The sequence below is a fragment of the Vipera ursinii genome (genome assembly GCF_947247035.1).
Source record: "Vipera ursinii genome assembly, chromosome: 5".
Classification (NCBI taxonomy): domain Eukaryota; kingdom Metazoa; phylum Chordata; class Lepidosauria; order Squamata; family Viperidae; genus Vipera; species Vipera ursinii.
The window spans coordinates 55750513-55778490 of NC_139518.1; the positions used below are offsets into that span (position 1 = coordinate 55750513).

The 27978-nt window shown below is 43.2% G+C and overlaps 1 protein-coding gene across 1 annotated transcript in view; it reads right to left on the reverse strand.

The window, feature by feature from the left end:
- SHTN1 (shootin 1) overlaps positions 1 to 27978 on the reverse strand; it is a 110630-nt gene that overhangs the window by 59836 nt on the left and 22816 nt on the right. Inside the window, exons 3-4 of the mRNA XM_083363526.1 lie at positions 14653 to 14713; positions 7865 to 7959 (exon numbers count right to left, since the gene is read on the reverse strand). Coding sequence (XP_083219652.1) covers positions 7865 to 7959; positions 14653 to 14713 — 156 coding nt within the window. The remainder of the gene's footprint in view (positions 1 to 7864; positions 7960 to 14652; positions 14714 to 27978) is intronic.

Genomic DNA, 27978 nt, shown 5'->3' on the forward strand with positions numbered 1-27978 from the left:
ATGGTTCCGCCCCAGGCGCCTAATGGACCCTGAACGGTTCCAGATGGCGCTTGGGTCTATACCTATCGCCCTCACTCACAGCCCAGCTGATGCCTTGGTGGATGCCTGGGAAAGGGCGGCCACTGAGGCACTCAACTGTGTTGTACCCTTGCGACCTCTGACCGGGCGCAGATCCCGCTGGGCTCCATGGTTCTCTGCGGAGCTCCGGGAGATGAAGCGTCGGAGATGGGGTCTAGAGAGCGGTTGGAGGTCCAGCCGTTCTGAATGACCGATTGCAGTTAAGAACCTTTATAAGGTCTTATCTTGCTGCGATGAGGACGGCGAGGGCTAATTATTTCGCTGCCCTCATCGCGTCCGCAGATAATCGCCCGGCTGCCCTGTTTAGGGTGACTTGCTCCCTTCTTAACCAGGAGGTGAGGAAGGATCCCTTGCAGGGACGGGTCGAGGAGTTTAGTCATCATCTGATGGACAAAATCGCTCAGATCTGGGCCGGTTTGGACTCTGACTGGGCGGAGTCTGATGTGGAGGAATCGGACGGTCTTGAGCATGTTATCTGGACTGAGTTCAATCCTGTTTCCCCTGATGATGTGGGCAGGATCATGGGGAGGCTGAGCTCCACCACTTGTTTGTTGGATCCGTGCCGCTCCTGGCTGGTTTATGCGGCCCGGGAGGGGACACAAGGCTGGTTCCAGGCAGTAATAACTGCTTCTTTGAAGGAGGGTGTCTTCCCCGCCGCCTTGAAGGAGGCGGTGGTGAGACCCCTCCTCAAAAAGCCTGTCCTGGACCCGGCTGTTTTAAATAATTATCGTCCAGTCTCCAACCTTCGCTTTCTGGTGAAGGCTGTCGAGAGCGTGGTGGCGTATCAACTCCCTCTGTTCCTGGAGGAAACTGATTATCTGGACCCATACCAATCGGGTTTCAGGCCCGGGCACAGCACGGAGACGGCATTGGTCGCGCTGGTGAATGATCTCTGGCGGGCTCGGGACAGGGGTTGCTCCTCTGTCCTAGTCCTATTAGATCTCTCAGCGGCTTTCGATACCATCGACCATGGTATCCTACTGTGACGCCTCAGAGGGCTGGGAGTGGGAGACACCATTTTACGGTGGTTCTCCTCCTATCGCCTGGGTCGTTCGCAGTCAGTGTTGACAGGAGGGCAGAGATCCGCCCCAAGGCCTCTCGTTTGTGGAGTTCCTCAGGGGTCGGTTCTCTCTCCCCTCCTGTCCAACATCTATATGAAGCCACTGGGTGAGGTCATTCGTGGTTTTGGAGTGGGGTATCATCAGTACGCTGATGATACCCAACTCTTTCTTTCCACCCCGAACCAACCCAGCGATGCCCTCGCCATGATGTCCCGTTGCCTGGAGGCGGTCCAGGTCTGGATGGGGAGAAACAGGCTTCGTCTCAATCCTGCCAAGACTGAGTGGCTGTGCATATCGGCATCTCGGACTAACCAGTTCATTCCACCTTTAACGATGGGGGGGTGAGGTGTTGCCCCCCACCATTGATACGGCTCGCAACTTGGGCATCCTCCTGGATTCACAGCTCAATTTTGAAGACCATATAGGTGCCGTGACCAGGGGGGCTTTTGCCCAGGTTAGCCTGGTGCGCCAGTTGTGACCCTACCTGAATCGAGATGCCCTACGCACAGTCACTCATGCGCTCATGACCTCCCGTTTAGACTACTGCAATGCTCTCTACATGGGGCTGCCCTTGAGGACCACCCAGAGGCTTCAACTGGTGCAGAATGCAGCCGCGTGAGTTGTGATGGGGGCCTCCCGATACTCCCATGTAACACCTCTACTCCGTGAGCTGCATTGGCTTCCGGTTGCCCTTCGGGTGAGATTCAAGGTGCTGGTGATGACTTATAAACCCCTAAATGGCCTGAGTCCGGGATACTTGAGGGAACACCTCCTGCCAGCATCAAACTCCCTTCGTCCAGTGCGCTCGCACAGGGAGGGTCTTCTCAGGGTGCCGGCGGTAAAAGATTGCCGGCGGATAACACCCAGGGGGAGGGCCTTCTCATTGGGTGCGCCTGCCCTCTGGAACCAGCTGCCCGTGGAGCTTAGGACCGCCCCTGACCTTCGTTCATTCCATCGAGACCTGAAGACCTGGCTCTTTGAGCTCTCCGGCCCAGGCTGAGAATTTTTAACTGAGGTTTTTAGTTAAGGGATAATTTAATCTTTTTTTTAATTATTTTTTTAACTTTTGTATTTTGTACTGTTCGATTTTAAATACCCTGTAAACCGCCCTGAGTCCTTCGGGAAAGGGCGGTATATAAATTTAATAAAATTAAATTAATTAAATTAAATTAAATTAATTAATTAATTAAATTAATTAAAATTAATGTCATATTAATATATAATTTATGTATTTAATATTTTCTGCTATCGTACTAAAAATGATAATTCAGCACTTTTATAGAAATTTTGAGGGCTTTATTTAAGATCCTGAGAAATGATTTGAACTAACTTGTAACTTTATAAAATTTTATAACTTTATAGTTTAAGTTGCAAGAGAAATGGGTTAAGAAGGTCCCTTTCAGATATCTTGTTAGCTGATACTTCTAAGGATATGGGAAGAAAGGGCATGATATGGCTATAACTGGGAATTCTAGCTCCTGTCCAGAATTCAAGCATTTCTGAAGGTCCAATAAGTACACAACAGTTCTTCCCTTTTGTAAAGATACACACTGACTTTGACCATCTATGAATATACTGTGGCTTTCTATAGGGAATTCACAGAGTTCTAAACTTTGTACTCTAAGGCTTAAGCTCAGATGGAAACTTTTGAATGCAGGCCAGTGCTTTTAGTTATACATACTTAATTGAATCCAATGATACAGGATCATCAAGTTTGGTGAGTTCTACACTTTAATGGATTAAGTTACAGCTGCACACAGCAACCCACTTTCTCATTCTTTTCCAAAGATGGCACAACAGATAATTTAATCTGGCTTCCAGTTCCGGACTTTCGGTGCTCCCAGATGCGCGAGGGAATTGCTCTTCATATCACCTGGATTTCTTCATCGGGGGCCCCCTGTAAAGGGGTCAAAAGTCACCCTGGAGGGGCGATGAGCGGGGGAAAGGTCTCTCCAGTCGGCGGTAGAAGGGCGGCGGCCCTCCCGTCGGCTTGGAGCTACTCTCCGAACCGAAGAAGAAAGGATCGGCCACTCCCATGGCCCATCATTTAGCCATTTCCTGCCGAAGCCAAAAGCACAACAAAGCACTTGAAAACTGGGTGAGAACTTCCTTCTTGTTTTCCTAATTGTCTACTTTCCCTGTCAAAAGCTTCTTGAATTTGCTTCCCCCTGCGAGGAGAGAGGGAAGGGATTTCCCCCCCACCCCCCTTAAGAGCAGCCTTTGTCTACATTGGGAGAGAAAAGAAACAGCCTTCTACTAAATTATACTGATTTATTGGACTTACTGCCTTTCTACTTTTGGCCCAAAGTTCCTATATCTTCAGAAATGGACTATTCTACCTATTAGTCTAAAAAAGGGGACAAAAAAGAAATAAATAAAAAGATACTGTCTGAAAAGGATTTGAAGTATTCTGGGGACATCTAGTGAATACTATTGGCAAACAAGCTTGCTTACGTTTTTGGACTGACCTTGGCATTAAGATAAAAACCTGAAACAGCTGGAGATGAATTTGGCTTAGACTTGTGGAGGTGGACTCTTACTGATTTTTGTTTGAAACATAGCCTCCACCAAGGACTATTTATAATTATTACAAAATGGAGAAGGATCAGCCACAAACCTTGCTTGATTATAACCTCATATTTGAAACAATCTACAGTCACTGAGATGTCTATCTCCAGATTTAATAATTTACATGCCAACCTTAAGTTACAAATTGAAACCCAGACTGCAACTAAAGAATTTATACTTCAGAATATAACAAAATTGGAAGATATTACTATTGAGACAGAGGAATATAAGCAACAACTATCCAAAGAACCGACAACTCTAAAAGTACAAGGAACTATGACTATGGCAGATAACCTTAAGGACCAACAACAAACTATGGGAAAACTTAATACTCAACTTTTGACTCCATCAAAAGAGCTTATAACTTTAGAAGTACCCTATGTACAAGATAGTGATGCTAACATAGAGGACATAGAAGATCAACAAAGCCAGTTTTCTGAAAGCCTGGATAGCCAAGCATTAATTACAAAATTGGATAAGACTCTTTACTTAAAGCAGATGAACCCAGACGGCAGAGGAATCCAGACCGAACTGAAGATAAAGTTTTTAGAGCAAATACAGAGACTAGAACTAACAGGGCAACAACATAATGATTACAAATGGTTTGATTTTTGTGGATCACTGATGGCTAGAAGGACTCCTTCGATTCAAATAATATGTATTGGAGCGAAGGGAGACCTATCTGGCAATTCAAAGGCCTTGGTTTAGAAACCTGATTGGCACAAAAAGAAACCCAGAGTTAGATTTTAAAAGTGAGTTCTTAGAAAACCGTTAAAGGTTATCCTTTTAGTAATCAGTGATCAGAATCTAAAATAGAAAATGTTTATGAGATAGAACTAGAATGTGTTTATATATCTATCAGGCTTATTTTAGACATTATAATTTGTGCACTGACATAATGGAAATTTGGTTTATAGATCCCACTTTTGATGTTAAAAGACATTTGATTATTCTATTTAAGAATTAAGAATTAGCTAAAGTTTAAAGCAGAATCTGGTTGTGTATAAATAGTTGCAGATTGATAAACACAGGCTGTGGTCCTGTCAATAACGTGTGATGTATTAGGATGTGAAACAGACGATGTTTATTAGGTAGAACATAGCTTCTCAGCCACTGCGTACATGTTAGATGCTATAGTTTTTGCTGTAATGAAATAAGGGAAATTTGGGTTGTGAATATTATTTGGGATGTTAAAGGCTAAATTTGAATAATATAATTAAAATTAGGTAAACTTTAATAACAGGACATAGATATATTTCAATGAAATTGAATTTACAAATTTTTCAACTGACCATACTATTTCTAGAAATTTACTAGTTTAAACTGGTTGTATGAAATGTTAAGGGAAATTGAGAAGGATGTTTTGATAATGTAACCTGAATTACAGTAAGTACTGAAAACTCTGTTACTGAATCTCTGATTACCCAGTCATCATGATGCTTTCTAAATATGTAGATTTTAACTGAAAAACCAATAAAACTTGTTTAAAAAATTTAATCTAAAGATTTTTGCTCTTTGCTTCAATGTACAGAAAGAAAAAGGGGTACAAAAATACATCATAAAATCAAAGAGGAAGAAAAAAGAAAAAGGACAAAACCTTGTAATGTATACAAACAACAGCTCCATTTCTAATTACCTTGATGACTCAGAGTAATATTGATCAGGTTTTTTTATCATGTCATGTCAATAGAAATTCAGTTCATACGAAGAAAGTACTCATAAACATTCAAGTTTGTAAATTTGAAATAACACTGCCTTTCTGATGAAAAAAAATAACCTTTTTTGCTATGACTCATACTTAATAGGTAGAAATATAAATAGTTCTTCAGACAGTAATAGATTTCAAACTCGGAGTAACATTCAGAACCACATTCCTACTTTTAAACTATTAATTTTCCAAGCTATATTAACAAGTATATGAAGTAAATGCGACTAACATATGGCTGCATTGCAGGGAGAAAAATACCCCCCCCCCCAAAAAAAACCTGTCAGCTTCTTTTGGTTGTAAATTTGGAAGCACATTAGGTACAACTCACTACAAAATGAAATATGTAGATGAACATAAATGCCAGCATTATTTTTCAACAAGGACTATGCTGTTGTTGGATTTGAAACAAAAACATTTTTAAAATGCAGGTTAGAAAAGCAGGCATCAAGTTTTTCAAATTAAGAGCAGGCCTTGATATATTACTTCTGCACCATATGAAATCTTACCAAATTCTTGCTTCAAAAACAATTTACTGTTCTAATTAAAGCAAGTATATTTTATTTTTTAATAGTTTTTTTAAAAAAACAAGGCAAGATGAAAAAGACAGATCTGCAAAAAAGGAATCCATTTTGAAAGGAGCACAATAAAACATAGCAGAGAACAGCAAAGCCAAATCATCGTACTTACTTACATACCCTCACAGAGTGATCATTGTTACGCCAGCCAAAGAGGGTTATTTTAGTGTGTATCATTACATAAAAAGAATGGAAAGAAAAAAATCTATACATTCATGTTCATACTGTTAAGTTCTCATTTTATAAATCCTTATATAGTAACATTATGCAAACAATCAAGTAAATACCTATACAAAGTACAGTATTAGTGCGCCTACATTTTAAAAAAATCCCTCTGTGGAATTTCTGCTCCATCTGAAGTAGTATTTTGGGTAGGGGGGAAATTAAAAAATGCACACACACATATACCTGTGCACACCCATACACAGACACAGCAACTCACAGAATCATGGACCAGCCAACATTGCTAATGAAATTTGGTTCAAAATTGCTTCAATCTATTTTCTGATGATGAAGTGGTTGGCATGTGTTTTCCACAACTAAAAAAAAACTCCAAAGAGATAAAAACATTCTTTAATAATAATGATGCACTTCTGATGAGATGGAATATAGAAAATTATATACTTGGCAAATTCATCAACCTAGATGCAATCAACAGAGCAGTGCAGGTCACCTTTTGCTTGCTCCATAGTTTGCTTTCATAAACAATCACCTAAAATGTAATACTCTGCCTGACTTTTCCATTTGATTCAGACCCTGAAAACCTCATTATTCTTTTATGTCACAGACACTCAGTAGATTTCTAAACTTGTTTATCTGTTAACCCAGAATCATAAAATACATGTGGGAGGAAGGTGTCAAAGAATATAAATATGAATATATTTATGAACGTATTTATGAATATATGAATACATATGCACATATTGGTAAAATAACCATTTTCTATTGTTCCTATATTTCTCTCCAATCCCCAGGTATGAGCATCATATTTCAGGGTTGCTTCATTCTAACATGCAACCCTAACACATATTAAACTTTTCTCCATGAAAGGATGCACTAACTCTAAGACTATAACCAACAACACCGAAAAGAATACTGGATATATCTGCATGTTCAATGGAACAATATTGACAATATTTTGCCCCAGTGAGTAGATATGTCACACTAAAGTATTATTATTATTATTTATTAAATTTATATACCGCCCTTCTCCCGAGGGACTCAGGGCGGTGAACAGGGCACATATAAATAACAAATACAAAAATTAAAAAGAGAATTAAATAATCGCCCAATAAAACAATACAGTATAAAAACCAATTAAAAACCCTAAAATCCCCCCATCAGGCCAGGCCAGCTTGTTCGAATAAGTGGGTCTTCAGACCGCGTCGGAAGGAGCGAAGATCCGGTGCCATCCGGAGCTCAACCGGCAGTTGGTTCCATAAAGCCGGGGCGCCCACAGAGAAGGCCCTCCCCCTGGGGGCCGCCAGCCGACATTCTCTGACCGGAGGCACCCTGAGGAGGCCCTCTCTGTGGGAACGCACAGGGCGTATATATACGATATATTTATATATTTATATATTTATTCAGGAGGAAATCCCACATAAAATTGAACAGGATTTCCACCAAGTAATGCACAAGTGTTTACTGACCGTAATCCCAAAATAACTCGGGACAGAACATTAGCCTCATTTTCTGCAGTAGATCTCATAGTTTTTCCACTGTACAGTGGGCAAGAAGGTATTGACAAGGTAGTTGTGTGAGTCCGTCCTGACCAACCTATTATTTATTTATTTTATTTTATTAAATTTATATACCTATTACCTTAAGACTATGACTTCTGAACAGAGATTATAACATATAAAATTGCTTCTTACCTTAGTAGCCAAAGCTTCTGCACTTTCACGACATGTCTTTTCAATCTCTAGGTGGTTCTGTATACAGCTGACTTCTTCAATAACCATATGAGAAACTAGAGAATTAGGGTAAAACCCATGATTCATACAGTTTACTATGAGTCAAACCTTCTCCCTATAGTGTTATTCAGAAGAACATCTTATGCTTATGAATATTTTTTAGACTGTCACGTTTTAGTATGTATTTAATTGCTTTCCATGTATCACAGAGACTACCATAGGAAACATAATAAAATGATACATTTGGGAAATTATGAAACCACATTCTTGGTTTTCACTCAGGAAACACCACACACACACACCCCCACAGTACTCCGGACACACCAAGGCACACCCTAATGTGCCATTTCATGCCTCTGATGGAGTGAGTTGTTGCTCATAAAAGTGTATGTCTTTTGATAAAATTTGCCATCAGACTCTTTCTGATTTCTTTGTACTATCTGTTTGTTGTTTTTTATTAGCTGGTATGCTCTTTCTTGTTTCTCTCTCATTTTTGAACATATCGACGAAGACATTTTTGGTTCTTTTTAACATTCTTCCCCAACTACATCTCACTCTGCTATTTGGCCTTTCTCCGTAGTGTAGTTGGAGAAGAATGTTAAAACTCTCTCTGGCTTTTATTTTCAATTTGTCACTAAGTGTTTTGGGCTGCCAGGCTGACTTCTTTTTTAAAAAAATCTTTCAATTCCACATACAATATGGGGGTGGGGGGGAATCACAAGTTTTTATTTTACACCAATGTGCTTGTGGCAGAGAAACAGCAAATTGCCAAGAAAGTTCTAATCCATCCTTGATCTGTTTTATTCCAAGATTTCTTCCCTTGAATCATTAACTGTTTTTCCTGTCTCATCATTTTCTACTCTTTCTTAATCCAGAAGGTTTACCAACCTCTACTATCGGGAATAAGTCACTTAGGAGCAATTGAGTCAATGGCTAGAGCCATTTCTACATTTAAAATTCTCTCAGTTGCCTGTGGAAAAATGTTAACTCCTCTTTCTCATAAGATTTAAATATTGTGATTTTGGAACCAGCAGAATTTAGATCTGTCAAAAGATCTATTTGGAATTTATCTCCATTCAGGTCTATTGGAATGCTTTATCAATCCTGTATATAGTATGTCCCTTAGGAGTGAGTGTATCCCATTCCACCCCAATTTAAATGTAAAACATTTCAACAGGTAAATATCTAGTTACAGGTCAATTTTCCTGCCCCAACATGTCACCCAGATTATACTATTTGAACATTATTCTGTTAGAAAAAAAGTGTTCTTGCAGCAAGGGTGCAATAATGCAGCTCAAATATCAATTGTAGCCTGCTAGCATGTCTTCTGCAACCTCAACCTATCCCATATCGTTTAAATGTAGGTAAGGGGGATGTAGAAAGGTTTAGTCTTCTACAGACTTCACTCTTTACAACTCCTGTATAACTTTTCCCCCTGCCCAAATGTATCCTGATTCTGCCCAATTTTACAGTGTAGTCATTATATTCTAGATCAAGCCTAAGGAGGCTCTTGGGCCATTGGAAGTTGCAATGCCTATCTGTTTGCTATGTTCAAAATCAAGCTTTACAGCTCCATAGGTGTGGAGTAGTGCTGAAAACTATGCCTTAAAAGCAACATGAGAAGAACGATACACTCCATAATTATTATTTATACTTTGAGTTCTGCGAGCTTCTGGCACTGTACCATGACAGAGATGAAAGCAAACACACTTAACCCAAGGAGATGCGTTGTGCTTCAGCTAGGCCTGGAGCATTGCCACATGGCAGTTGTGTGTTGGGTAGAAAAGGTAAAACCAAAACTGGCCAAGCAAATTCTCTATGCTGGGATCATGTAATCAAAGAACACAGTGGCAAAAGAATTGGCACCAGCACCCATACTTTAAGAGGCTTATCTTCTATTAGGTCAACCCAGGCCATCCATTTTTTTCTGTGTGCCATGAGCCAAGAATAGGAATAAGCAATGCATGCCATGCAGAGAAACTGTCAGCAAATGGGAAGAGTGTACAAAACATGAAAAAAAATGCAAGTAGACTGTGCCGCATATTGCAAGAAAAAAAAAGTTACCAGCCAATTTGCTTCAGACTGCAGTCCTATAGCCAGGTGCTTGGGAGTAAAATCTATTAAGTCATTGTAATTAACTTCTATGAGTTTAGTTGCACAGTGGCATTAAGGAAATTATTGCCTCTGAACTGAAAGTATAAAGTGATAACATGCTCAGAAAGTAAAGTGCTTCATTATACTTAACTTGACTACCATATTATACACATAAAATAAAGGTAAAGGTGAAGGTTCCCCCGCACATGCATGCTAGTCGTTTCCGACCCTAGGGGCCGGTGCTCATCTCCGTTTCAAAGCCGAAGAGCCAGCGCTTGTCCGAAGACGTCTCCATGGTCATGTGGCTGGCATGACTAGACGCCAAAGGCGCACGGAACGCTGTTACCTTCCCACCGTAGTGGTCCCTATTTTTCTACTTGCACTTTTACGTGCTTTCAAACTGCTAGGTTGGCAGAAGCTGGGATGAGTAACAGGCACTCACTCTGTTACGCGGCACTCGGGATTCAACCCGCCAAACTGCCGACCTTCTGATCGACAAAATATGTACATGTAAAACATGCACCAGGGAAATGTGCAATGAAACCAGAATTATCTGTTTCTGTATCACATTATGAAATTATGAAAAACTCTATAAACATAACAAGAAACTATTGTTCACATGGCATATTGTTCTTACATATAAATCAATGACCAAAAAGAATGTATGTACCTTATTAGTTTTTAACCAAGAAGGCTTTGTTATTTCTCATAGTTAGCTGAAAATATCCTAGAAATAACTCACGGTTCATTTACGATTAGTTAACCTGCAATTATGATTAAATTTCCAAAGAGGAAAAAAAACTTTAAAAATTAAATAGCAAGAAAAGGTGCTACATTCTAAGATGTCCCGAGTTTTTCTTAGGTTGATATTAAAATTCATAAAGCAACACTAAGTGGCCAGAACCCACTCCAACCTCAACATTTTTTCAGGGGTAATAATAATATGCAGCAAATGCAGGCCAACCAAAAACCACTTAACTAATTAGTAGTTGCAGTCACCGAGAAAACATGAATCAACACTGTTATTACAAGTGGCACATTTGAGTGGCATCTAATTATGACTTGATGAGCGTGATACTTGCATTATCAACATTACTCCCGCATCCCATCAGGGACTAAAAGCCGCTGATGGCATTGACTGCAAGAAACTCCCACTCAATGGCACTGCAGCACCCAACAATCTCCTTGGCAGGGGCACCCTCACTAAATGGCACGTTAAGCGTAATTACTGGCCGACATTGTAAATAAACAGGATTGGAAGTGAAAATTGTACCAAGTGCATAAGACACAATCTGACACATTGGAAGTGGCAGCCTTAATTGAGAGTTTCTTTGACTGTTCAAGATCATTTCAACTGCATTTCTCGGAGGACAGTGATTATAACTGTGGAGACAGACGGCATAATGGTATCAGCACTGCTGACAGAGCAGTGAATTAAATTGTATCTGCTGTTGTGTGAAAGCCTTGATGAGAAGTACAGATCCTTAGTGGTCTTATCATTATCACACAATGGTCATGTTGTCATCAACCTTTCTGGCTCCAATTGAAAAGAAATGATTGTGTGGTGACGCGTCCCCCTCCCTTACCACCACCTTCTATCTCTTGTGCTGAATAGAACCAATTTTCAGAGAGCTATGAAATCACGCTATAGGGCCTAAAATGCAGCTGCTTGGCATACAAACTGGGCCCCATTAAACAGGAATCAGGCACAATATGTGTTTATGCCGAGAGAACAAATAGAAGCTGAGCACAGGCCAAGTTTATTCACAGACACAAAGCCCATGTAGCTCTTCATCAATATAATTGCCTTTTATATTGTCATTTAAATAATGGGCTCCATTATTGCTGTAAAATCCTAATATTCCTGGCATTTATTGCCATGTTTACAAGACATGTCTTTTTTTTTAAGGAAGGTAGGGGAAAAAAAAGAATCAGAAAAAAAATGAAGAGGAAGATAAAAGAAACCTATGACATTTTACAAAAGCAAATACTACTTTTGAATTTTAAGTCTTAACTACTTGACATTTTCTCCCTGCTTTATGAATTGCCAATATAATAACAAATACAAATAGGCCATAAAGTATTTGTGTATTCTTATACGTGATACTCATTCCCTTTCTTTTCACGGGAATTTGACTTATAATTAGAAAATGTTTGCCACTTAGGGTGATAGCCTAAGTTTAGGATTGTTTTGTAGAAGGCATTTCATAAATGGCCTATATATAAACTAGGATAAACAAGAGCTGTGTAAATTCCTTTGACAGCCCTGCAATAGATGCAAGGTCCTTAGGCTTTTTTTTAAAAAAAAATTATTATTAACCCAACAAAACAAACTATAGTGACAGAGAGGTAACATAACAAGCTGTGATACTGTTGTCATCGTTCTCAAGAAGCTATTCAGAAGAGCTTTTCCACTCTCATTAGCTGTGTTTTGTTACCCTCAGACCCCACACTGGATCAATAAAAATGTGGCCTCATAAGAGAAAATCTAGATACTTGGCAAGATGGGTGAGTTTTTCACACACACACACACACACACACACACATATATATATATATATTTATATATATATATATATATATATATATATATATATATATATATATATATATATATATATATATATATGGATCCTTGGTTTTTCGGGTTTTTCCCCGCGTAGAACTAGAGGTGTAGGCGCAACGTTTCGACGGAATCCCATCCGTCATCATCAGGCTTTAGCTTCCTTCTTCTGGGAGAAGCATGTGGCTGTTTGTTCCTCTTTTTTAAAAAATATATATATATATTATGCCAGAGGAAGTCAACATCATACTTATTTTAAATCTGGTGATGTCTAATTTTATATCACCAGATTTAAAAGGGGACACTGAAGCTCAAGAAGTCTGCAATCCTGGGCTTTCAATCCATAGGCAAATAGGGATTTTCTGATAGGAGACATGGGTGGGATTTCTTCTCTCTAACTGCATATCAAAAAGTATAAAAAAGAATAGGTGAAAAAGGTAAACAAAACAAGACAAAGGTTTCTTTCCATTATAACACCTTGAAATAAAAATGTCATCCAGATTTTTATTTTTTTAAAAAAAGAGCTTTTAGTTTCTGCTAACAAGAAAAAAAACATTCTCTTTCTGGCTATTGGAGCAGAACTCTAGATGTTTTAAAAATATTTTATTTTATTAGATTTAGGGAAGCCATTAAGCTGATAATGGATGCAAGAAAGCAAAAGCAAAAGCAAATAAAATGGTTGTAATCAGTAATATATAAATTTTAATTAACTGTACCTATAATGTTTATGCTAGGTCTTTTGGAAATAAATCACTTTTTCTCAGCCAAAGAAAGATTAATGGAGTTTAAAGAAACATTACGCTAGATCAATTATGCCAACTGTGAGTCATGGGAGATTAGAAAGTTAGCAAAATGGAAGCAACTCCTTGACAAGAAAATGCCAAAGGAGTAAATGAACAGAACTTTAATAGGATGAGTTGTGCCCTGTAAAAACATCGGACAGATTTTCGGTCAGTTTTAGAAATCTTAGGGGTGTCAAACTCAATTTTATTGAGGGCCGCATCAGCATTGCGGTTGCCCTCAGGGGGCCGGGTGGGTATGGCCAGGGTGGGCGTGGCCTACTGGTGGGGCATGGCTAGAGTGCGTATGGCCTGCTGGGTGGGTGTGGCCAGCTCTACATCGTTCGCATCAAGGGTGCCTATGGGGGCCTGGGCAGGAGTGGGATAGATCTGAGGGTCTCTGGCAGAAGGAGGGTCTCTGGGCCAGGGCCAAGACAGTGGGGGCTGTTCCCTCACTGTTTCCAAGATGGCTTCACGGGCCGCATGAAACCACTTCGTGGGCCTGATCCGGCCCCCGGGCCTTGTGTTTGACATGTCTTAGAGCAAAGTTGCCCAACCTTTCGGTGTTGGCGGTTCGGAACGGGGGGGAAAGAAAGGATCATTTTGTGGGAGGGGTAAACACATTCACGCGTGCGCACGAACACCTGTTACTCATGTGAGTGAAGTTGCGAGCATCTGTGACACTTATGGTGATACGCACGTACATGCGCACGCACACACACGCATTGGCCAGCCACTGACACAGCCTGATGACCAATAGGCTGTGGCCAGGTAGTAGGTTGCAGCCCACAGGTTGGGGACCCATCTTAGAAAATGTATTAGTACATAGTTTGACTTTACAGATACAAACAGATTTGACTTTATCCAGAAATCCACTACTCCTTTTACAAGTGTATAAGAGGCAAATGTTTGTAGATAAAATCCATTGTTGGGAGAACAAAAATTTTGCAAACATTTACAGATGTACAGGAGCTTTGGCTGGATATATATATTATTTCATAAATAATTAAAGGCAGCAAACATGTCTAATACTCCTTCTCCTCCTATTTTCTATACACAACAACTCTGTGAGGTAGGAAAGAGAGTGATTGGCCAGTCTCAACCAGCCAGCTTTCATGCCTAAGGTGGGACTAAACCTCAGAGTCTCCTGGTCATTATTAATTTGGGGTGTTGGGAGTAGATATTAAACTATGTGAACTACACAAAAAAAACCCCTAGAAAAATAGTGTCACTTCTCCCAAAATAACCCTATTATATGTAAATAGTTGCAACTTTGGAAAAAGTAAACATATTTTTGCTCATTTAAACCTTACCTTTATGCAGTTCTTCCAGCCGTTTGACCGCTTCATCTCTCTCTTGTCTGAATTTGTCACTCTGGAAAAAATACGTTTTCATATTAAAAAGGATACTTTCTCACAATTGACAGTAAATAGACCAAAACTTAAAACTGCAAGACCAGCTTACAACTAAATGTGAAAGAATAGTAGTGGGTGTTAGGGAAGAAACTAGCATGGGGGTCAGAGGGAACAGCAGTTTCCAGGCTAGACAAAATTGTTACATTAACACTGATCACTGCCTTCCAAGGTCAACAAGGGAATGCTTAACTATGCACAGATTTGGAAATGCAAGATGAAAAAGTTAGATTTTTAATTCTGGAATCTGGACTTATATATATAAGCCTTGAATTGTATTTGCAGCATCAGGCAAATCTTGGAAATAGCTTCATTCTTGTCTATCCATGTAATTTTCTGTTACATAAGTGAAGTCCTGAATAACAGCTTAGATTCTGGCCACTTTTGTATGCAAGTTCCAACCACACATAGCTAAGAGTGAATTTTTCCATTTAAACTTAATAGCTCTATGTACATTACATCCCAAATTCTTTCACATTATATAATCCCCCACCCAATCAGCACACCTCCACCCACAGAACACACCCCCTCTGGCAGTTTAAAAAAGAGGAACAAACAGCCACTACCACATGCTTCTCCCAGAAGAAGGAAGCTGAAGCCACCAGCCTGAGGATGACGGATGGGATTCCGTCGAAACGTTGCTCTGTGGCTCAAGAGGTAAAAATACTGCCTAATATGCAATCAGCCCAGGTTCGAATCTCAGAAGGGTATGACTGACTGATGAAGACTAAAGAGTCAGAAATGCATCTTAGTCTCCCTTAATTCTTTGTTAGTAATTTACACACACCACGCACATACATATATATATATATATATATATAAAATAATTTTCACATGGCAAGAAAGAGCATCCTTTTCTATGTCTTTTATATTTACTTTTGTATTTTATCAACACAGTTCATAGGACAGGGGTACTTCTAGCACAGGGTTCCATTAAAGGCAATGCAGAGCTATTCCATCTTTTCTTTTCTTTTTTTCCTTTTCTTTTCTTCCCTCCCTCCCTTTTTTCCTCCCTTTTTTCCTCCCTCCCTTCCTTCTATACAAAGAAAACTAGGGAAACATGAGAGAGTAATAACTAGGATGCTCTGTAATTCTATCAAGTAGACTGTTCCGATGTACAGGCTGAAAAACCTCCAAGGATATAAAAACTATAGCTATAATCTCATAACTAGTACCAGCATATTCTTCCATTGTTGCTCTTAGTTCTGTTTATAAGGGATGCCTGGGTTTGTTGGTTTGTTTTTTATAAATATGTGGATTTAATCTTATTTTTAAAGGGAGTCCCTCCTTGGCTATCCTATTTTTCTCCATCTCAGACACAATCACTAACAATTTTGTCTTGCACCCACTCTAACACGCAATCAGATGACTTTTGTTTAAGAACTGCTTCTGTTTACATACCACCACCAATTAAAAAAAACAGGTAATTGGCTCAGCACAGTTTTTCTCAACCTTGGCATCTTTAAGATGTATGGCCTTCAACTCCTAGGATTCACCAGCTAGATGTGAACATGATCCCTATAAATTCATTATATAAGTGCAAATCAACTTGATGCAGGACATCCACAATGATATTCTTGATGTATTTCTAAATATGAACAACCATGGTGGAAGGAACATGAATTGGATTATAAAAATAGTTATGGGAACATGGACAGAACACTTCCCCTCATGCTACTTGCTTTGGAATGCCATGCCTTCATAAAAAAAATCACTTTCTGTGGCAGGGTGGGTGAAAATTTTGAAAATAGTTATCCTCCATTCACCAGGGTTATTACCTCAATGTGACTCAGCTGTCCTGACTTCTCTTCCTTTAATCTCAAAAAAAAAAATCCTGGCCAAACATCTCCCATATTCCACTGCACATACCTTTAAGCTGATAGCTCCACAACAATAACTTTATTTGAATAAAATTATAACTAAGACTCTTCCAGTTCACTCCAAATTTAACTGAAATTCTAGGAACCTGCACCTTTCTTTATAAAATAGAATGATTATATAATGTTGGAGAGAGGTTAGAATTAAAACATTTCATTCAGATTTATATGACAATGGAAATGCCTACCAATTTTGTTTAAAAAAAATGCTTTGTATCTTAGAATAAAAATGAATGGTCAAGGCTATCAAATCTAAAGATGCCAGCTGCTATACATCCTACATAATATTCAGTCTTAACTCACATGCACAAAAATATCTACACAAAGCCATATATCTTTGAATATGTAGAAGTAAAAAAGATACCTGGCATATTCATGTCAGGGATTCAAATTAATAACCTGAAAGGCATAGCCTTTTTTGTTGTAAATCAACAGTGGGTTGGATTTACTTAATAGGAAAAAGTCTGCAAAAATGTATTTTCATATAGCATCCTCTTTCAATCAATAGAAATAGATGGTTTCTATTAACAACAGAAACTATCAAAATGCATACACGGTAAGGGAGGAAGAATTACAACCCCTACTATAAAATAGATATAATTATTTCTTGCTTACTCTCTTAATATACAGCTTCATGTAAAATGTAATCCACTTATCTCTTAAGCCATAGTCATCTTTTGCCTTTAGTCAAATCAAACCAACTCAAATCAATATTCATTACTGAAATAGACCAGCATAAGGCCTGGGGAAGGAATACAGTAAATACGTTTACGTTTACGTTTTATTTAATTTATATACCGCCCTTCTCCCTGGGGACTCAGGGCGGTTCACAGGGCATATAAATAAAAATACAATACTATACAAAAGTTAAAACAGAGATTAAATCAATGCCCAATTAAAAAACAATAATACAATCTAAAATAACAATTTAAAACCCAGCTCCCCCATCAGGCCAGACCAGCCAATTCAAACAAATGGGTCTTCAGACCACGACGGAAAGTTCGGAGGTCCGATGCCGTCCGGAGCTCCACCGGCAGTTGGTTCCACAAAGCCGGGGCACCCACAGAGAAGGCTCTCCCCCTGGGGGCCGCCAGTCGGCATTCCCTGACCGGAGGCACCCTGAGGAGGCCCTCTCTGTGGGAACGCACAGGGCGGAGGGGAGTTGAAGCCGGCAGCAGGTGGTCCCCGAGGTACCCCGGACCCATGCCATGTAGGGACTTAAAGATCATAACCAAGACCTTGAACCTCACCCGGAAGACAACTGGCAACCAATGCAGCTCGCGGAGCAAAGGTGTAACATGGGAGTACCGGGAAACTCCCAAGACAACTCTCGCGGCCGCATTCTGTACCAGTTGGAGCCTCCGAGTGGTCTTCAAGGGAAGCCCCATGTAGAGAGCATTACAGTAGTCAAGGCGAGAGGTCACGAGCGCATGAGTGACCGTGCACAGGGCATCCCGGTCCAGATAGGGCCGCAACTGGCGCACCAGGCGAACCTGGGCAAAAGCCCCCCTAGTCACGGCCACTACATGATCTTCTAGGGTAAGCCGTGAATCTAGGAGGACTCCCAAGTTGCGAGCCCTATCCACGGGGGGTAAGAGCTCACCCCCCATAGAAAGAGATGGAACATTTTGAATGTCCCGGGATGCCGGAATGCACAGCCACTCAGTCTTGTCAGGGTTGAGCTGAAGTCTGTTCCTCCCCATCCAGACCCGAACCGCCTCCAGGCAACGGGACATCACAGCGAGGGCATCACTGGGGTGGTTTGGGGTCGAAAAGAAAAGTTGGGCATCATCGGCATATTGATGATACCCAACTCCAAAACCACGAATGATCTCACCCAGCGGTTTCATGTAGATGTTGAACAGGAGAGGCGAGAGAACCGACCCCTGAGGAACTCCACAAACGAGAGACCTAGGGGCCGATCTCTGCCCCCCTGCCAACACCGACTGCGAACGTCCCAGGAGATAGGAGGAGAACCACCGAAGAACCGTGCCTCCCACTCCCAATCCCCTGAGACGCCGCAGCAAGATACCATGGTCGATGGTATCGAAAGCCGCCGAGAGGTCTAATAGGACTAGGACAGAGGAATATCCCCTGTCTCGAGCCCTCCAGAGATCATTCACCAGAGCGACCAATGCCGTCTCCGTGCTGTACCCGGGCCTGAAACCCGATTGGTAGGGGTCCAGATAATCCGCTTCATCCAGGACCAGAGGGAGCTGATGCGCCACCACACTCTCAACAACCTTCGCAAGAAAGCGAAGGTTGGAGACTGGACGAAAGTTGTTCAATACAGCTGGGTCCAAGGCAGGCTTCTTGAGGAGAGGTCTCACCACCGCCTCCTTCAAGACGGTGGGGAAATAACCCTCACTCAAAGAAGCAGATATAACCGCCTGGAGCCAGCCTCGTGTCCTCTCCCTAGCTGCATAAACCAGCCAGGAAGGGCACGGATCCAACAAACATGTGGAGGAGCTCAGCCTCCCCATAATCCTGTCCACTTCATCAGGGGTCACAGAATCAAACTCTTCCCAGATAACATTGACAAGACCGTCCGTGTCCTGCTCGCCTGACTCTGCCCAGCTGGAGTCCAAACCGGTCCGAATCCGAGCGATTTTATCCGACAGATGTTGACTAAATTCCTCAGCACGACCCTGCAAGGGATCCTCCCTCACCTCCTGATTAAGGAGCGAGCGAGTCACCCTAAACAGGGCGGCCGGGCGATTATCTGCGGACGCAATGAGGGTAGAGAAGTAATTACACCTCGCCACCCTCATCGCTGCGAGATAAGACCTAATATAGGTTCTTAACCGCAACCGGTCGGGTTCGGATCGGCTCGACCTCCAGCAGCTCTCTAGGCCCCGTTTCCGACGCTTCATCTCCCGGAGCTCTGCGGAGAACCATGGAGCTCGCTGGGATCTGCGCCGGGTCAGGGGCCGCAAGGGTACAACCCGGTCAAGTGCCTCAGTGGCTGCCCTTTCCCAGGTTTCCACTAAGGCATCCGCCAAGCTGTGAGCAATGGAGGCAGGTGGGGACCCCAGCGCCGCTTGGAATCTATCAGGATCCATTAAGCGTCTGGGACGGTACCATCTAATTGGTTCCGTATCCCCACGGCGGGGGGTGGCAAAACGGAAGACCATCCGCAGGAGATGATGATCGGTCCATGACAGGGGCATAATAAATGGAGAGCCCCCACCAAGATCATCCAACCACCGTCTAGATAAAAAAATCAGGTCAAGAGTGTGGCCTCCCTCATGAGTTGGTTCAGAAATTACTTGCGTCAGGTCCATGGCCGTCATGGAAGCCATGAACTCCCGAGCTAGCTCAGATGAGCCTCCCAGGGATGGTAGATTGAAGTCTCCCAAAACTATAAGTTTGGGAAACTCAACCACCAACCCTGAGAGGATATCAAGCAGCTCGGGCAGGGCTGCCGCTGCACGACTAGGCGAAATGTACGTCAGCAGCAAACCCAACTGCGCCCCAGAACCAAATCTCACAAAGAGAGACTCACACCCGACTATCTGAGAAACGGTGGTCTCCCGCGGACATAAGGTCTCCCTAATAATAACCGCCACTCCCCCACCCCTACCTTGAGCTCTTGGCCGGTGCAGCACCCGGAAGCCTGGTGGGCAGAGGTCAACCAAAGGGACCCCACCCTCTGGGCCCAACCAAGTCTCCGTGATGCAAGCCAGGTCCGCCTGCTCACCCTCAACTAAATCCCTAACGAGGGGAGCTTTATTAACCACGGACCTGGCATTCAGGTACACCAGCCGGAGCTCAGGAGGCTGCACATCCTCGCTCCCGGAACCTCGGGGAAGAAGCAGAGGGTCGGAGCGCCTCACCGCTTGCAAATAGCGGGGACGGCCCTCCCGGTAACGATACGGCCCCCTGTCTATCCGCCTGCTGCCATTCCCCGTCGTGGGAATTGAAAATCCCACGACCCGCTCATGAGCCCCGGCGACAACGCCACCCCGTTCTCCCCCCGTGCCATCAGACCCAAGGCTGGTCTGAACCATGGTAGATCGGCCACCCCCCATAGCCAAACCACCGCTATCTCCCACCCCGCTCCCTAACCTTATAAAAAATTTGGATAAAAAAATAATCAGAGGCTTCCTAGAATTACATGGATAGCCCCTGCCCCTGCCCAGCCATCTCTCAGAGACCCAAAACTCGGGCCCGTCATCAAGGTCATCAACATTTAAGGAGGCAGGTCGCACCCAGGAGAGGGGGGCACCCCTGAGGGCGTACAAACGCGTACTCGTATATTGCCGCATAAGTATAGAAGTCCAAACAGTCCAGGATAGGCATCCCTAGTTGTCCATGGGAGGATTGAACATGACAGAAACCTGGATCCACCCAACTTCACTGCCACTCAGTTGGGTGGCCCCCAAGACAGGCCGCAGCCCGTTCTCTCACAACGGGTAGAGGCTCCGTTCCTGGGGGTGGACCAGATATCCTCTGGGTAGGCAAACCCATAGAGCTCCCACCTCTATGTGGTTGCAGATGGAAAAGTCCAGCCACTCTCCCACCGTGGCCGATACCCAGGTATGTCGAAAGTCCAATGGGAGAGGGGAGAGGATAGGTAGGCAGATGGTAAAAAGTGTGTCCAAGGCAAGGAGGATAGGCAGGCCAGAGTAAAAGTAGTCTAAATCACCAGCGTCACTGCTAAAGCAGTCCAAAGATGATACACGATGCAGGAGCCCCATGTCGTCCTTGCTCCGGTAAGATGACTCCCGGTCGTCTTCTTCGCCAGCCAAGCGGTCCGAAGACGCCGTCGCCATAAGAGGCGGCCTGAAGCAAGAGAATAGGTCCACCATCGTCGCCAAGGTGAGTAATAATAGTCACCCTCTCCACCGCCAAAACGGCCCGAGGGCGACACCACCACCAAAGCGGACCAAGGCGGCTTGGGGCCACATGGAAGTCCCGCCGCCGGCGAAAAGATCAAAAGCCCAAAGGCACCAGAGTCAGCAGCCGGCCCCCGCGAACGGGGCGACAGTCTCAGAACGCCGGCACAAACAGAAATGGCCCTAAAGCCAGCTGATGAATCCCCGAGCGTCCGGAGCATATCATCGTCCCTGTCACCACCAAAGCCGGGCCGCCGCCGCCATCGCCACCACCGCCGAGCGCGGCCCAAACAAATCGTCCTGCAGGCTGCCACTCGCGCCCAGGCCGACGCCCACGCCGTCGCCGCCATCTTCACCGCCGCCGACCGGACAGCCCAGCGGACCTCACGGGCGCACCCCTCACCGACAGGCATCCTCCCCAGCAGCTCGAGCCGGTCCGAGAACAAGCAAAGTGGCCCGGACGGCCCGAAAGCGGCGGGGAGCGCCGCGCCAGACACAAGCAGCCCGAACGCTCCAGAGAAAGCACGAAACGGCGGGAGGAAACAGCTGGTAGGTAGCAGGGCCAGCAACCAGCAGCCGGTCGTTCAAACAGCTCAAATCCGCTGCTGGCTTCAACAGCCTCCGTTGAGGCCCAATAAAAGAAGACACAGAGATATAAAAGATATAAAGGGTGCAGAGAACATTAAAAGCTATATCAAAGATATGGACTGAGTGTAAATTAAAAGACCATAAGCTTCTAGGTTTTAAAGTACTCCATGGTGAAAAACTAGGGGCATTGCTAAAAATAAGCTGTAAGGTTTGGCATTAACCATGAGGTAAATGGCATTGTACAATGAATGTTGAGTGCTCCTACACAGAACCAAAAAACACAGCATGTTGAGGCCCAATCTATATGCAAAAGGAACGCCATGTGTCCCAGATACTGTATAATAGAATGAAGTTTTTGTGGTTGTAAAAAAACATTGGCAGAAGATGTACTGTATTGCTTTTATGTACCCCATTGTTGGTAGAGGACAGGAAGGCCTGGAGGAAAGTTGTCCATAGGGTCGCGATGGGTCGGACACGACTTCGCAGCTAACAACAACAACAACAACAACAACCCCATTGTTACAAGGGCATTTTGTTCTGAGAAACGAGTCTTCCTGTATCATTCCCCAAGTACACTGGAAGGAGGGTGTCACATCTTGTCAAAGTAACGGCCCTTGGTGATCCCAAGGGTGGTTTTCAAAAGGCAACTGGACTTTGATTTTTTTTCCTTAAAAACATTATGCCTACCTCTGAAGAACTGAAGAAGCTTCTTGAATGAGAAGCAAAATGTTTTCAAGGAAAGAAACCAAGAAAGTCCACTCGCCTTTTGAAAAGCACCTTTAGGATAACTACAACCTGGAGTAGTTGAGACTTTTGGCCCTTGGCGAGTTGAGAATTCTAGTTGTGTTAGGTATGCCACAGGAAAGCAAATTTCCTCGGATCTCAGGGAGAAATTGTAGGTCAGGCCAGTGTTACATATTACTTATGCACTATATAGAAAGAGTTTTGATTGTAACCTAGAAGGGGAAAAATGTCACAACTATCCGATTTCTACATGAATTGGAAATCATTGTTTATAGTTGGGGGGAAGGCAAAACCAAGGAGCTAAGCATGGCCAGAGACATTATAGCCTTCACCATAGTGACGCCTGTACCCAGTAGCAGGGTAGCACTGGAGATACAGCTAGTGACTTGAAGAATTGTTCTAAAGAATTTTGATTGTACAAACACCAGAAGGCAAAATTGGAACAGGAACCCAAGTGAGTACCATGAAAAAGCTATGCTGCTGGCTTGACTCCAAACATGTAATGTAATGGCCACCTTTTAAGGATAGTAGATGGGCTCCTCTGTGTAGTTTAAACCATGAAGTTCTTGTTAGCTTTCTTGCTGATGGCAGAGGAGTAAACTATTTGAAACAGGAAAACTCTTCAGTCTTGTGGTCATCTAATTCTATAAATGAGTTTGAACCCTTTGAGCAAATGCCATAATTTTGGCTTTTTAGTAGTTAGGTTCCAGCAGGTCTTCCTTGCAACACTGTCATAGAGTTCTTAGTGCAGTTAAAAGGCGAATAAGATTTCTTGAGGATATTATTGTATTGTCTGCTACAGTAGGATGGAAAAGTGTGCCCAGCAAGTGGAAGTCTGAGTTGTTGAGTTGGCCCTCCATGGAGTTAATATAAAAGTGGAATAATAGTGATGCCAGTATGTAGGCTTACTTGATGCCCCTGCAGGTTTCATTAGTACTAGCAAGAGGGCCCTGGAGGTTTCACCTTACTTTGAGCAACATGTCTTCATGTAGCATTCATATTAGGTATAATAGGCACCAGACAACTGACATGGCCTACAGCTTCTCCCCCAGTTTGATGCATGTGATGGAATCTGTTTGGTTCAGGTAGACAATGACTCAGAGTGGTTCACAATGAAAAGAGTTTATTCAATACACATAAGTCAACTGACAACTGTCAAATGTTTCAAGCTTTTATAGTAGAACTGTTTAAACTGTAACCAATCATCAATCGCTATTTTCCCGCTTCTTTGCAACTTTAACCAATGGTTGCACCAGAATCTCCCGCTTCAAGAACCTACTTTTGCAACCTGCTATTTACATGTTTGCAACTATTTACAGACACAACACCCCTTACCCCCCAGTTGTTGTTATTTATTGACATAGTCTTTTAAGTATTTGGGTGGCCTATGGACCCTTGAAGGATATCTATTGCTTTGGATACCTAAGTCATTTCTATCAGATTGTCTGCTTGGCTGGCTTACGCTGGTGGACCTGGACTCTTGACTAATTGGCTCAGATGCTTCTCTGCTAACACGTTGTGGTTGTTGTTGTGTTTGATGTTCCGCTATTGCTGGCCTGCTCACAGGGGTCAGCTCCCAGTCAAATTGACTGTGTTGTTGTTGGTTAGTTGTGGACGGACTGGTTTGCATTTCTGCTTCCCCACTAACAGGCAGGTTGTTATCAATAAGCCCTGATGCAATGTTCCCCCCTTGTATACTTTGATCCCCATCAGCTGGCATGCAACCAATAGTTCTCTTCCTTAGCTGATCTATATGTCTTTTGCTAACCCTATTCCCTTCCCCCTCAATAGTGTAAGACAAAGGTCCCAATATCTCAGTGACCACCCCTGGGACCCATTTGTCCCCTTGTGCATAATTCCTGGCCCAGACTAGGTCCCCAGTTTTGAATGATCTGTTTGGAATGTCCGGTTCCGCACTTGGTGGTAGTCTGTCAGGATGTAACCTGTCCAGTTTGGTGGTTAATCTTTTTCCCCACCTCATTTCTGCTGGGCTTTTTCCGGTAGCCGTGCACGGGATCGTATGTTGGGTCAGCAAGAATTCTGCCAGTCTTTGATGCCAATCGCCATGGATGATTCTCTTTAATGCATCTTTAGTGGTCCTCACGTTTCGTTCAGCCAAGCCGTTGGTGGACGGGTGGAAGGGTGCTGATGTCGTGTGTTTAATCAAGTTGGCCTTGAGGAAATCCTGGAATTCAACAGAGGTGAATTGGGGCCCATTATCTGACACAATTACATCAGGTAACCCGTGAGTGGCAAAGAGGCCCCTTAAAACTTCTATTGTTTTACCAGAAGTCATTGAACTGACGGGTACTACCTCTAGCCATCTAGAGAAACTGTCCACTACTACTAGAAAGGTTAACCCTTGGAAAGGTCGAGCAAAATCAATATGAATCCTGGACCAAGGATTCCTGGCTAACTCCCACTTATGAGTACGTGTGTGTTGCAGCTCAGGTCTAGAACGTTGACACAAATAGCAATTAGAAACACATTCTTCAATGTCCTTGTCAAGTCCTGGCCACCATAAGTGACTCCTAGCCAATGCCTTCATACGTACTATTCCAGGGTGACCCTCGTGTAGTTCTAATAAAATTGTAGGTCTGTGGATTTCAGGAATGACAACACGGTTTCCCCACAGAACACATCCCAAATGGGATGACAGTTCATCCTTTCTTCTAAAATATGGAATGTACTTGGCATCCGGGTTATTATTTGGCCACCCACTAAAGACCCAGGCCATAATTCTTTTTAGGATATGGTCATTATTTGTTGCTACAGCTATATCTTTAGCGGTTAAGGGGCAATCAGGAATGTCCTGTAAAGACATTATTTGTCCCACAGGGGCAGGGTCTTCCTCAGTGTTATTTAATGGCAGTCTGCTAAGGGCGTCTGCATGTCCCATTTCCTTTCCCGGTCTGTGTTGAAGGGAGAATGAATATGCTGAGAGGAAAATTGACCACCTCAGCATTCTGGGCGACATTATTTGGGGTGTCTGTTTATCAGTAGTAAACAGTCCCAATAATGGTTTATGGTCAGTGAGTATGGTAAAGTTCCTACCATAAAGGTAATCATGGAACTTTTTTACTCCTGCCACGATTGCTAATGCTTCCCTATCAATCTGTGCATAATTCCGCTCTGCTTTAGTAAGCGTCCTGGAATAATATGCGATTGGCTTTTGAACACCATGACTGTCCAAGTGGCTGATAACAGCCCCCACACCATAAGGTGAAGCATCGCAAGCTAAATAAATTGGTTTATTTTCAATAAAATGGGTTACTGTTGATTGGCTAGAAAGAATGTCTTTTAATGTTTGGAAACTAACTCTATGTTTGTTAAGCCACTGCCACGGGGTTTTTTTATCTAAAAGTCTATGAAGAGGTTCTGCTATGGCAGCTTTGTGTGGCACAAATGTGTGGTAAAAATTAACTAATCCAAGGAAGGCTTGTAATTCTGCCTTGTTTTTTGGTTCTGGTGCCAATTTAATTGCCTTGATTTTATCAGGGGTAGGATGAATTCCATTTTTGTCTATCCTAAATCCTAGAAATTCAGTGGACTTAACCCCAATGCAACATTTTTCCTTTTTTAATTTCAGTCCAGCCCTCCTAAACCTTTCCAATACCTGTTCCAGACGCTCTGCTAATATTTCTTCATTTCTTCCAGCTATCAGGACATCATCAAAATAAGGGCATACACCAGGTATGCCCTTTAAGGTCCTCTCCATCACTTCTTGAAAGATGCCTGGAGCTGCTGCAATACCAAATTGCAGTCTGTGGACTCGGAACGCCCCCTTGTGGGTAACTATCGTCTGAGCTTCTGCAGCCTCTTCAGAAACAGTTAATTGCAAGTACGCCTGCGCCAAGTCTAACTTGGCAAATATGGCGCCGTCCTGCATCGTGGCGAGGACCTGCTTCACCGTCGGGACCGGGTAAGCGTGTTTTTTCATTCCAAGGTTCAGGGTGGCTTTGTAGTCAGCGCAGATCCTCACATCCCCGTTAGGTTTAAGGGGTGTGACGATCAGCGTTTCCCACAAACCACCCTCAACTGGTTCTAGGACGCCTTGGGCTACAAGCTTATCGAGCTCGGCCTCGATTTTTTGCTTCAGGGCGAAAGGCACCCTTCGGGCCTTAAGCCTGATGGGTTTAACCGACGGGTCTAAATTAAATTTAATTGGGGGCCCTTTGTATTTACCTAAAGACCCATCGAATACGTCTGCGAATTTATTGCAGACTGATTCGAGGGTCTTATTTTTACTAACTGTATTTATTCCCCCTATCCAAATGCCCAGGGCAGGGAACCAATTAAGGCCTATTAGACTAGTCCTATGGCCTTCAGTAACTATTAAATCTAAGGCTCCCTTAAACCCCTTAAATTTAACACTAAGGGTAATTTTTCCTTTTATTTTTATTGGGGTTTTTTGGAAGTCGGTTAATTGGATTTTGGTTGAACTAAGTGGAATTTTTCTGCCACTTATCTGTTCAATCCTTTCCAAGGTTTCACTAGATATTATGGACACTGAGGCCCCTGAATCTATTTCCATTTTGCAAGGAACCCCTTGCAATTGGACTATGGTTTTTAATTTTCCTTCCGGAAAATTATTAATCTTTCCCTTCCTACTATGATTAACTCGCGCCACCACCCCACGGTTCAGAAATTTAGCCCACGGTCTAGGGGTCTCTTTGCCACTATGGTAAGGGGTTACCTTACCTTCGGGCCAAACGTCGACTTCATGTAGGCGATTGTCGCGTGCACAACCCCTGCAGATGGCTTGGATGTGGCCAGTCTTCCCACACGATCTACATCTGGCGGTACGAAATCTGCAAGTTGCGCGGGGATGGTTGCCCCCACAGCTGCCACATCGGTTGTCGTTGTCGCGCGGTCTCGTTGCGGTGTCTTTCCATTGTCGTTGGGTCGCTGTTACTTGTCATTGTGGTGTTGCGGTTTGGAATCGCCGGTTTGATTCAGGCCCGACGCTTCGGGATGGTTTTGGCGCCATTTTCCCAAACCGTCTGGTGACTTCGGCGATGTCATCTTCCCATTGCTGGTCCACCTCCCCGCAGTCCACAAGGCCTTCTTGATTGATTTCTGCAGACGCAGCCATGCTACTACGGGGGGGTCGCGATACCCGGTGGATTCATACGTTAATAGTTCATCCAGTACTTCTTGCAAATCGCCGGTGGGCTTGG